This window comes from Schistocerca cancellata, chromosome 2, assembly GCF_023864275.1.
Source record: "Schistocerca cancellata isolate TAMUIC-IGC-003103 chromosome 2, iqSchCanc2.1, whole genome shotgun sequence".
Lineage (NCBI taxonomy): Eukaryota > Metazoa > Arthropoda > Insecta > Orthoptera > Acrididae > Schistocerca > Schistocerca cancellata.
The window spans coordinates 1,049,106,570-1,049,119,297 of NC_064627.1; the positions used below are offsets into that span (position 1 = coordinate 1,049,106,570).

The 12,728-nt window shown below is 45.2% G+C and overlaps 1 protein-coding gene across 1 annotated transcript in view; it reads right to left on the minus strand.

Annotated features, from left to right (window-relative positions):
* LOC126149365 (esterase E4-like) overlaps positions 1-12,728 on the minus strand; it is a 57,895-nt gene that overhangs the window by 11,165 nt on the left and 34,002 nt on the right. The window contains exons 5-9 of the mRNA XM_049915810.1: positions 5,034-5,224; positions 4,726-4,900; positions 4,471-4,649; positions 4,236-4,383; positions 3,754-3,889 (exon numbers count right to left, since the gene is read on the minus strand). Of these exons, the coding sequence (XP_049771767.1) occupies positions 3,754-3,889; positions 4,236-4,383; positions 4,471-4,649; positions 4,726-4,900; positions 5,034-5,224 (829 nt within the window). The remainder of the gene's footprint in view (positions 1-3,753; positions 3,890-4,235; positions 4,384-4,470; positions 4,650-4,725; positions 4,901-5,033; positions 5,225-12,728) is intronic.

Here is a 12,728-nt window from a genome sequence, read left to right on the forward strand (position 1 = left end):
CACCACTGGTGATCGCCGAGGGGACACTGAATAGTGCACGGTACATGCAAACCGTCATCGAACCCATCGTTCTACCATTCCTAGACCGGCAAGGGAACTTGCTGTTCCAACAGGACAATGCACGTCCGCATGTATCCCGTGCCACCCAACGTGCTCTAGAAGGTGTAAGTCAACTACCCTGGCCAGCAAGATCTCCGGATCTGTCCCCCATTGAGCACGTTTGGGACTGGATGAAGCGTCGTCTCACGCGGTCTGCACGTCCAGCACGAACGCTGGTCCAACTGAGGTGCCAGGTGGAAATGGCATGGCAAGCCGTTCCACAGGACTACATCCAGCATCTCTACGATCGTCTCCATGGGAGAATAGCAGCCTGCATTGCTGCGAAAGGTGGATATACACTGTACTAGTGCCGACATTGTGCATGCTCTGTTGCCTGTGTCTATGTGCCTGTGGTTCTGTCAGTGTGATCATGTGATGTATCTGACTCCAGGAATGTGTCAATAAAGTTTCCCCTTCCTGGGACAATGAATTCACGGTGTTCTTATTTCAATTTCCAGGAGTGTATGTGCAGCGGACTTTCAACGACTTGTTGAGTCCGTGCCATGTCCAGCTGCTACAGTACATCAGGCAAAAGGAAGTTCGACACTATATTGGGAGGTATCCCATGACGTTTCACCGCAGTTCAATTGGCTCTGAGCACTATGGGACTTAACGTCTGAGGTCATCAGTCCCCTAGAACTTAGAACTACTTAAACCTAACTAACCTAAGGACATCACGCACATCCATGGCCGAAGCAGGATTCGAACCTGCGACCAAAGCGGTCGCGCGGTTCCAGACTGAAGCGCCTAGAACCGCTCGGCCACACCGGCCGGCTTCACCGCAGTGTAATATTGCCTGATGCAGGTACTTTCATGCGTATACGTTTTTGAATGGTTCTACAGTATGGCGGAATCGGGTGGTTGATAAAAGCATTCGATGATTAATTTGAGTTCACCTAGACTAGTCATTCGAGTGCACGTAACTTAACAGCTGGACTCAGTTTCGACCTCGATAGACACGATATTCTTGTCGAATGGACTGTACATTCCCCCTCCTGTGACGGATAACCTGTTTCTTCGATATGCGCTTCATGCCGCGTTAAATTTCGGAACTTTCTTCTTCGGGTTTCTTCGAGTTCTCCGTACCGAGTACAATTTTAGCGCGGCTCCTTTCCTGGGGGGCAACAAATTCAGGCACCTTGTAGCAAATGCTTCGGTAATTTATTGTTAAAACTTTGACATTAGAAGTTGTTTCTTCTTTGTATGCGATCTGATTTCGCTCTCTGCCTATCGACTGGCAAGCGTTCATTGGCAGCCAATTACCGTTACGAAGGTGCAGAGGCCTAGTGCTGAGCTCTGGATTTGGTCAGGACACATGCTGGCAAACTGACGGCCAAAATATTTTTCAAATAAGCTAACGACCTGAAACAAAAAGTACTATAGGAATAGATTTTTCTTCCTGGTATCTTCTTCGCTACAGAGGAAGGTGATACAATAATAAGACATTGAACTCTTATTCGGAGTGACACTAACTAAAATCGCCGATACGCCATTCAGATTTTGTTCCTGGTATCTTCTTCGCTACAGAGCAAGGTGATACAATAATAAGACATTGAACTCTTATTCGGAGTGACGCTAACTAAAATCGCCGATACGCCATTCAGTTTTTGTGTCTCCGTGGTGTGCCCACATAAAGGGAAATTGCCGGGATATTTCCTTTGAATAGCCATCCTTCCCCTTCCCAGTTTGTGTCTGGTCACTAATGACCCCGTCGTCGACGGGACATTAAAGTCTAATAATCTCCTGCCCTTCTTTGCTCTAGTTCGCCTGAAGGTAACATAAATATTAATTAGAAGGGTGTCTCTATTTTATTTTAACGAGTAGCGCCACGGCCAGTTTAGTGAGGAACGAGAGATGTGAAAAATGATGGTCGTTGTGTATTGATAAAAATTTCTATTACTCTCTTATCACGGCGTTTTTAGTTTGTATTGGTGCCTGCCTTGCCGTTAGATTCACCGTCGAACTTAGTGGTCTATTGATAAAGCGCGTACTGGAGTCCCAAGAGTTACGGCATCGAATCCCGGTCGGACCGCGGAAATTTTCAGTCTAGCCTTCACCTCTCAACAGTGTGTGAAATTGTCAGGAACGACACGCGGTTAGCGTTCCGCGTTAGACTGTAGGTCTCCTTTCGGAAATCTGGGGTAGATTAGGGGCGTTCAAGTCACTGAAGCCGCATCCAATCTAAATACCAGCCAGACGAAACTGTTATTATTATTATTATTATTATTAGCTCGACAAGGTTCGTCAGCGACAAGACATTTTCTGGATCTGTTTGGGGAAACTTCAGAATACAGTACAGAAGTTACGATGCTTCGAAATGAACTGGAACCAAGTTCGGTGGAGATACAAGACGCTGTACGAACATGTAGGTTCACGTGATATCGGCGACTACGAGCACGTTGAATGAAAAGAAAACGCGAAGTCCAAGGACCTAGTTTGTAACCAACAGTAAAAACACTTGTCTCTCTCTATATGGATGATGGTAGTTACAGCTTATTGAGGCGAATGCCATGAACTTACTACAAGGGCTGTCTATTGCTTTTTGAGTGAAATTAATTAGAAAATTAATCTCTGACCGCTTTGCATGACTCATGGTTCATGTATGCACCTTTTGTTCTGACAGAAATTCTCTCCTACTTTCGAAACTCTTAACAATCAGTTGCAATACTTGCTGTTAAATCATAAATTTCTGATACAACACAAATAAAATAAAATTTCAGTATTAGGATCAGGGGAGAATTGAGTGTAAGCAGAACAAACAATATATAACCTTGCCGGCCGGAGTGGCCGAGCGGTTCTAGGCGCTACAGTCTGGAGCCGCGCGACCGCTACGGTCGCAGGTTCGAATCCTGCCTCGGACATGGATGTGTGTGATGTCCTTAGGTTAGTTAGGTTTAAGTAGTTCTAAGTTCTAGGGGACTGATGACCTCAGAAGTTAAGTCCCATAGTGCTCAGAGCCATTTGAAACATTTTTGTATTACCTTTAGAAATAACTTCATCAGCAAAAAATTCACTTTCTTCTAGGAACATTAGAGGATGGAAGACTGCACTTTCTCTCTCTTTGTGTGTGTGTGTGTGTGTGTGTGTGTGTGTGTGTGTGTGTGTGTGTGTGTGTGTCTGTGCACGCGCGCGTGTGTTCAAAAAAATGTTCAAATGTGTGTGAAATCTTATGGGACTTAACTGCTAAGGTCATCAGTCCCTAAGCTTACACACTACTTAACCTAAATTATCCTAAGGCCAAACACACACATACCCATGCCCGAGGGAGGACTCGAACCTCCGCCGGGACCAGCCGCACAGTCCATGACTACAGCGCCCTAGACCGCTCGGCTAATCCCGCGCGGCACCCGCGTGTGTCTATGTGTGTTACGTTTTTGAGATACTGCTCATTTTAGTGCCCCATAATCAGAAATTTGACAAAAATGATGGTTTGGTGGCTTCTACACATGCACATCAACTACCGCTTGAAAATGTCAGAAGAGCCAGAACTGACCAGTGGTGGACAACAAACAGTAGTTACGGTCGAGGGAGAAAATGTTCTCGTTTCAGAAATTTAGTGCGACTATGATGTCTGAGAAGAAAGGGGAGTAAAATGATACGAAGGGGAGTAAATTGATACTTTTACCAAGCGAGACTGTCTGAACAGTTCCTTACCCTGTTTTCACAAAATTCGCCCACATCGTCGTAAGTCGCTCAAGAGTTTGGATTTCTGGATCACTTTCTTGAAAAAATGGAAAATCCAGCGCTGACAAGTAGAACAAGTAGATTAGCTCGTCATGATGAACAACACCTACGAAAGACGAAAACAAGTGACGTAATTATATTTATTCACGTCGTAACTTATTGACTTGGAATACCTGTGTACTTTTACTGTTAAATGTCAACTTAAAACCTAATCTTATGTTATAGGGATTTTGTTTACTTTTATATGCCAGCCATATTATACAGTTTTATAAGTATCCAATTGTGTTAAAAGTCCATTGCTTTGGGCAACAAGTCAGGCTAAGCATTGCGACTAATAATTACATCTGACAGAGATATTAATAACATTAGTTAATGGCTCCCACAGATAATAACATTGTAAATCTGCAAAAATATGAACGATGAGATAAATCCACTTTGTGGGAAAAACGTACCGTAGGGTGTCGTAGTATTGGGGTAGTAAACGAAGCTGTACCTTCCCTGATAAGAAAATCTGTAAAAGTAAACTGGAAAATCACTAATTCCTGATATTATTTTAGCTGCGCGGTCTTCGCCGAAACATATGATGGAATCTGCATACAGCTGAAAGAAAACAGTTGTATGTGAGTCGTAAATGTATTTTGCGTTCACTATTTATTTCATGAATGTCATACTTGTATTGAACATTACCTTTCCGAGGCCATCGAGTGAGTTATTAGTGATGGGTTGGTTGTTGAGGTAGAAGGCCTTCAACTCTCGGCTAATGTTGCGGGAGCGCTCCGTACCTCTTTCGTACATGAATGATATTGGAGCGACGGTCTCGAAGTTTTCATACATGTCGTTGGCCCACGTTGAATTTTCAACTACGGCTGAAAAGAATCAGCGACAGTCAGAACTGTTAACATGACTGCGGAAAGGAAGATCTGCACACTTATTAGTACTTACAGAGAGCCTTCCACGAAAATTCGTCCTTTGTGTAGCCAGTCATCCAAGGAACTTTCGTGAAGTTCCCGCTCAGTAGCTGTGGATACGGTTCTTGATCAAGATATCTCTCACTGCCGTCACTGAGATCAGGTTCAATGACAGGGTAGTAGATGAGTATGGGATCGTATCCCCATTCCTGTAACATTGCATATGTAGATGGCTATACTGGACACGTTGTTCAGGTTTGGGGCTTTTTGTGTCTGCATTGTACTATTGGAAAGACTAGTTTAAAACTACTGTACTGCTGTAGATGTACCTGAGATACTAACCGCTAGTCCGTCGATGGAGTACGCGATTTCTTCCGCTGTCTTCTCGCGCATGCAGTCCGCTATCTGCTGAGTTGTCCCTGTCGGGCAGCCAACGAGTTCCGCGTGCTTTCTCGCCTTCACCACGGGATCTCTGTCAATGTCCCACATTGTGTCAATAGAAGCACTCATTGAAATTGCCCTCTGGAATAAACCTGGAACGAAAGCATATTCGTATCGTGAAAGGTAGACTTAGATATCACACATTCGGAGGAAGTTTATCAGCAGGTGCATCGTCACGCATCAGTAAGGGTGACTTATTAGACATCAACAGTGCACTGATGGTCCTCTAAATCTCTTTGTTCTGCGATGTTTGGTTACGAAAGATACTCATGTTGTACGTTTGCTTCTATATCCATTACGATAATGTATTAACTGGTGACATTGTACCTTGTCGCCCACTGTGTCATCCAGTATATGTTTTTCTGCCTTCTGTCCGTTGTGCTGTGTTATGGATAGACAACACCAAAGAGCAGAGCATAAATTGCTGCTTGTGAAAAGAGCAGCAATAATATTTGTTTTATTTAGTAGAAAACACCACCATTTGATTGTTTTAAGTACTACCCAGGTTTCGACCTTTTACGCCATTTTCAGGTGTCTGATTTTATGTCTTTAACATATATTGCAGGACACTTAACATATTGTCAAGCTCACAGTTGGCCATAAATTAAGAAAAATGTTTGCTCCTAATTTATGGCCAACTTTGAGCTTGACATCATGTTAGTGTCCTGCATTATATGTTAAAGACATAAACGGCTGAAACCTGAGTTGAATTTAAATAAACAATAAAACAGTGAAATGGCGGTGTGTTCCATTAAAAATACTGTATGACCGCTGCTGAGCAACATCAGAAATTGTTTTATAATATTTGTGTTCTTGGTTGTCACAAATATTTAGTTGTCTTTTTTCTTCCAGTGTATGTCGCTATATCCAAGGCCTCACTGCCAGACTGGAGATGTTAGCTAGCAGCTTACTGGGTCCACCTCTGTTGTGTTTGGCGGCCGCAACCGTCTTTTTGACGTCACATCCAAGTAAGCCGAGCGTGAAACTAGCTTCGCCCATAGTTCTGCGATACTGCTGCTCGTACTGCCATATGACTGTGGAATCGATGGGTCCAAGACGGCCTTCGTTTCTAGCATTTGTAGACTTAGAGAAAGCTTTTGACATTGTTGACTGGAATACTCTCTTTCAAATTCTAAAGTTGGCAGGGGTAAAATACAGGGAGCGAAAGGCTATTTACAATTTGTACAGAAACCAGATGGCAGTTATAAGAGTCGAGGGACATGAAAGGGAAGCAGTGGTTGGGAAGGGAGTAAGACAGGGTTGTAGCCTGTCCCCGATGTTATTCAATCTGTATATTGAGCAAGCAGTAAAGGAAACAAAAGAAAAATTCGGAGTAGGTATTAAAATCCATGGAGAAGAAATAAAAACTTTGAGGTTCGCTGATGACATTGTAATTCTGTCAGAGACAGCAAAGGACTTGGAAGAGCAGTTGAACGGAATGGATGGTGTCTTGAAGGGAGGATATAAGATGAACATCAACAAAAGCAAAACGAGGGTAATGGAATGTAGTCGAATTAAGTCGGGTGATGTTGAGGGTATTAGATTAGGAAATGAGACACTTAAAGTAGTAAAGGAGTTTTGCTATTTGGGGAGCAAAATAACTGATGATGGTCGAAGTAGAGAGGATATAAAATGTAGACTGCCAATGGCAAGGAAAGCGTTTCTGAAGAAGAGAAATTTGTTAATATCGAGTATAGATTTAAGTGTCAGGAAGTCATTTCTGAAAGTATTTGTATGGAGTGTAGCCATGTATGGAAGTGAAACCTGGACGGTAAATAGTTTGGACAAGAAGAGAATAGAAGATTTCGAAATGTGGTACTACAGAAGAATGCTGAAGATTAGATGGGTAGATCACATAACTAATGAGGAAGTATAGAATGGGATTGGGGAGAAGAGAAGTTTGTGGCACAACTTGACCAGAAGAAGGGATCGGTTGATAGGACATGTTCTGAGGCATCAAGGGATCACCAATTTAGTATTGGAGGGCAGCGTGGAGGGTAAAAATCGTAGGGGGAGACCAAGAGATGAATACACTAAGCAGATTCAGAAGGATGTAGGTTGCAGTAGGTACTGGGAGATGAAGAAGCTTGCACAGGATAGAGTAGCATGGAGAGCTCCATCAAACCAGTCTCAGGACTAAAGACCACAGCAACAAGACGGCCTTACCCAACATCATACAGAGTCTCAAATGCCCACGAGACATGCGCCCGAGAGAACTGGTATATTGTTTTCTCGGTCGTGAACGAACGACCAACCACATTGATTGATGAATTCTGGCTGAAGTAGCATGGGACCTGTTATCGCAGCTCAGTTGCACTCGATGGCCAACCAGGTTCGGCCATTGTTGTTGTCAGAGGTGGTGCCTCAGTGCACTTAATTACGCACCCTGTACACCCCCAAGATCACCTACAAATTTAATCACGTTTTCTCCCCACTGTACTGTACAGGCACAATAAGTTAAATTTTGCTGTCAGGTATTCTTCATGGTGCTGCAGTTTTATTGGCCAGTACAATACTAACGCAGTTTTCAACTGATCGCTTTGGCCGAATAAAATATCTTACATTGAAAATCAATCGATGTAAACTCAATGGAAAAGCTTTCGGTCGTTTTACATAGTCCAGTACAATTGGCGGGATGTGTGTGGCTCAAATGGCTCTGAGCACTATGGGACTTAACATCTGACGTCATCAGTCCCCTAGAACTTAGAACTACTTAAACCAAACTAACCTAAGGACATCGCACAACACCCAGTCATCATGAGGCAGAGAAAATCCCTGTCCCCGCCGGGAATCGAACCTGGGAACCCGGGCGCGGGAAGCGAGAACGCTACCGCACGACCACGAGCTGCGGACGGGGATGTGTGTCGTAGGACGGAAGATTCCAGCATAGGGCAGTTACAGCGTTCATGAAAGATTGTAGAACATTTGTTAAGGCTTTTAGACGTCTTAAAACAAAGGAATCATGTTCTAAACTCAGACAGCCTTTTGTGTTCGCTTAATGAAACTGAAACAGAGTAAGTTAGCATAACTGATCTGGCTCTTGTCATGCTTGCACATGAAATGTACACGCAGTTGCGAATATGGACAACTATCAGCTTTATAATGGGATGGTGACAATGAAAAGTTGTGCCGAATCGGTACTCGAAGCCGGATTCCTCGCTCATCGCGAGCAGTCGCCTTTGCATTAGGCTATCTCTTCCATAAGTCATCAACCACGTGTATACAACCTGTACTCCTACTTCCATTACGTATATTCCCGCAGAAGACAGACATTTCACTTGAAAGTAGCTTGCCTGATGTCGGCGGATAAATATGATATTGTAGTGCCTGTGTTGTTTAGAAGTTCGATGCAATATTGCTTCGTAATTGTGAATAGCACAGGCGCTGCACTGTAGCATCGTATCGGAGAAAGAATTAGTCACTCGCAGAAGACACCCCGCTAATACCGTGTAACGCCGCCTCTATCCTTGACAACTGCCTCAATTCGACGAGGAAGGAAGTCAACAAGTTTCTTCAGCTGCGCCATATGCAAGTGAAGTCACTCATTGACGATCAGATTCCGTGGGGCTACCGAATTGCGGAGGCATTGTTGACTGCTATGTTTCACCCACTTTTCTGAACAGTCCCAGATTTTATCTGCTGCAACCGTTTGCTTCTTCACTGGCCCACTATAAACTAGCCATAATTTAGAGGGGGCCATCGGAGAATGGGTGTGCATCAAACCAGGAAGGTACATGGACAACCCCGTGAACAAGGCTGTTCCGATTGTGGAATATGGGAGTGTCTACAGCATATTAATTATGTGGACGTGCGACAAAGAGCAACAACTGCTGACTGAGAATATTGAAATAAATATCCTGTTCATGTTTACAGTAACCTCAGTGAGCAAACACAGCACATGGTACGAAAATTACCCCAGAACATCACACAACCAGCGACGGACTGATGTACATCCTCCACATATTACACGTTAAACTACTTAACTGGACCTTCAGGCCACTCGAATCATTGCATAACATGAAAAAGAGGCAAATTATTCCCTCTTTGGAGCACACTACACGCCTCCAGTCAGTGCGTCTCGAATTTTGCGTTATATGGCCCACAGATCATGTGGCGCTTTATGTAACGGCCTCAACAAAGGACCTTTGCGAAGTACCCGACTGCAAAGGTTTTGCTGCATGCAGTTGGGAGAGACCTTCGTTTACTGACATCGCTACTTCCTGTCGGTTTTGAAACCGACACTCACTGACAAGGTATGACACTTCTTCTCCAGTCCCTGACCGTTAGTATCTAGTTACGGTTCAAATTCAAGTGGTTGAAACGGCTCTGAACACTATGAGACTTAACATCGGAGATCATCAGTCCCCTAGAACTTAGAACTACTTAAACCTAACTACCTAAGGACATCACACACATCCATGGCCAAAGCAGGATTCGAACCTGCGACCGCAGCGGTCGCGCGGTTCCAGACTGAAGCGCCTAGAACCGCTCGGCCACATAGGCCGGCCTATCTAGTTACGACCACTTTTCTTACACCGTGTGACATGGCTACGTTTGCTACTCCATTCCTTTGTAAAAAGGTTGGGCAGACGCAAATCATACACCACCAAATCATTTACGTTGTGGTTATGGATGAATCCAGACACGATAGTCTCCTTTCTGCCATTATGTTGCCTCACCACGCCGATCCGCTTCAATGCTGCGATGGCATAAAACCGATTGGGATTGTCACGATTTGCATCAGCGGTGGACGGTCACGTGACAGCCTAGTAGCTGTTCTACACTACCCCCAGAGCACCGAAGTGACCAGCGTGTTGTTCAAGCGGAGTCACTAATATACTGACGGAAAAAAAGTCTCAACATCAAGACGGAGTTTGCGACATTAACGAAAGTTGGTAGGCGTGTTTCTACAACTGAAAGATTATGTCCATTTAAATTTTGCACCAGTCTCATAGCAGTGTCGCTAATAGCGTCACTGTGAGGATGCAAATCAGTTTTGTTTTAAGTACGCGCTTTAACGGTTGCGAGACTTAGTCACCTTCCTGGTTGGACGTGAGGTCGTGTAATAGGACTACCAAAATCTGGATGTTTCTTCTGATATATTGCAAAAAGAAGGCCACTGTAGATGGTTACTAGCAGTGGTGACCATGCGAATAAACGGACACAAGAAGATCGAGCTCCAGACGGCCACGTGGTCCTACAGAGAGGGAAGACCATCTTGTTTGGCTTATGGCTCTGGCGCATCGTACTCCATCCACAGCAGCAATTTCAGCAGCAGTTGGCACCACAGTGACACAATGAACTGTTACAAACCGCTTACTTCAAGGATAGCTCCGAGCCAGACGCTCTGTTGCGTGTATTCCACTGACCTCAAACCACCGCCAGTTGGGACTTCAGTAGTGTCAAGCGAATACTTACTACACTACTGGCCATTAAAATTTCTGCAGCAAGAAGAAATGCAGATGATAAACGGGTATTCATTGAACAAATAAACACGCAATTTGGGTGCATATATCTTGAGAAATCAGTACCCAGACCAACCGTAATAACGGCCTTGATACGCCTGGGCATTGAGTCAGACAGAGCTTGAATGGCGTGTACAGGTACAGCTGCCCATGCAGCTTCAACGCTATACCACAGTTCATCGAGAGTAGTGACTGGTGTATTGTGACGGGCCAGTTGCACGGCCACCATTGACCAGACGTTTTCAATTGGTGAGAGATCTGGAGAATGTGCTGGCCACGGCAGCAGTCGAACATTTTATGTATCCAGAAAGGCCAGTACTGGATCTGCAACATGCGGTGGTGCATTATCCTGCTGAAATGTAGGGTTTCGCAGGGATCGAATGAAGGGTAGAGCCACGGGTCGTAACACGTCTGTAATGTAACGTTCACTGTTCAAAGTGCCGTCAATGCGAATAAGAGGTGACCGAGACATGTAACCAATTGCACCCCATCCCATCACGCTGGGTGATACGCCAGTATGGCGATGACGAATACACGCTTCCAATGTGTGTTCGCCGCGATGACGCCAAGCACGGATGCTACCATCGTGATGCTGAACCTGGATTCATCCGAAAAAATGACGCTTTGCCATTTGTGCACCCAGGTTCGTCGTTGAGTACTCCATCGCAGGCGCTCCTGTCTGTGATGCAGCGTCAAGGGTAACCGCAGCCATGGACTCCGAGCTAACAGTCCATGCTGCTGCAAACGTCGTCGAACTGTTCGTGCAGATGGTTGTTGTCTTGCAAACATCCCCATCTGTTGACTCAGGGATCGAGACGTTACAGCCATGCGGATAAGATGCCTGTCGTCTCGACTGCTAGTGATACGAGGCCGTTGGGATCCAGCACGGCGTTCCGTATTACCCTCCTGAACCAACCGATTCCACATTCGGCTAACAGTCATTGGATCTCGACCAACGCGTGCAGCAATGTCACGATACGATAAATCGCAATCGCGATAGGCTACAATTCGACGTTTATCAGAGTCGGAAACGTGATGTGTGTGTTCAAATGTGTGTGAAATCTTATTGGACTTAACTGCTAAGGTCATCAGTCCCTAAGCTTACACACTACTTAACCTAAATCATCCTAAGGACAAACACACACATCCATGCCCGAGGGAGGACTGGAACCTCCGCCGGGACCAGCCGCACAGTCTGTGACTGCAGCGCCCCAGACCGCTCGGCTGATACCGCGCGGTCGGAAACGTGATGGTACGCATTTCTCCTCCTGACACGAGGCATCACAACAACGTTTCACAGGCAACGCCGGTCAACTGCTGTTTGTGCATGAGAAATCGGTTGGAAACTTTCCTCATGTCAGCACGTTGTAGGTGTCGCCACCGGCGCCAACCTTGTGTGAATGCTCTGAAAAGCTAATCATTCGCATATCACAGCATCTTCTTCCTGGGGGTTAAATTTCGCGTCTGTAGCACGTCATCTTCGTGGTGTAGCAATTTTAATGGCCAGTAGTGTAGAAGGCAAGGTGGACGTCTGTTGTGTTTTCAGATTAAAGTGGTTCTGCCTCGCTGCCAGTTACGAGCCTGTGTTGGTTAGGAGGAGGCGAGTTGAGGGTCTGCAACCAACCTGTCTGGGTGCTGAACACACTGGACCTGCACCTGCAGTTATGGTCTGGGCCGCGATTTCGTATGGCAGCAGGAGCACTCTCGCGTTTATGACTGCAGACTTCCACGTCAGTCTGGTGATTCCACGTTTGTGCAGAAATTCATGAACAGCATTCCAGTGTGTTTTTCCCAACGGGATAACTATCGCCCACATACCGCTGTCGGAAGCCAACATGCTGTACAGGGTGTCTACGTGTCACCTTGACTTTCTCGATTTGTCTCCACTCGAGGACATACGGGGCATCATCAGCCGAAAACTCCAGTGTCATCCGCAAACAGTGTTAACAGTCCCTGTAATCGGCGACCGCGTACAACAGGCAAGGAACTCTAGCCCACAAACTGGCATCCGGCAGCTGTAAAACAGAATAGACTAACGTCTATATACTTTAATGCAACATTCTGGCTGTTACACGAGTCATTCAAACGCTGTTATCTTGCAATGCTAAACACTTAAATATGTTCCCTGGGC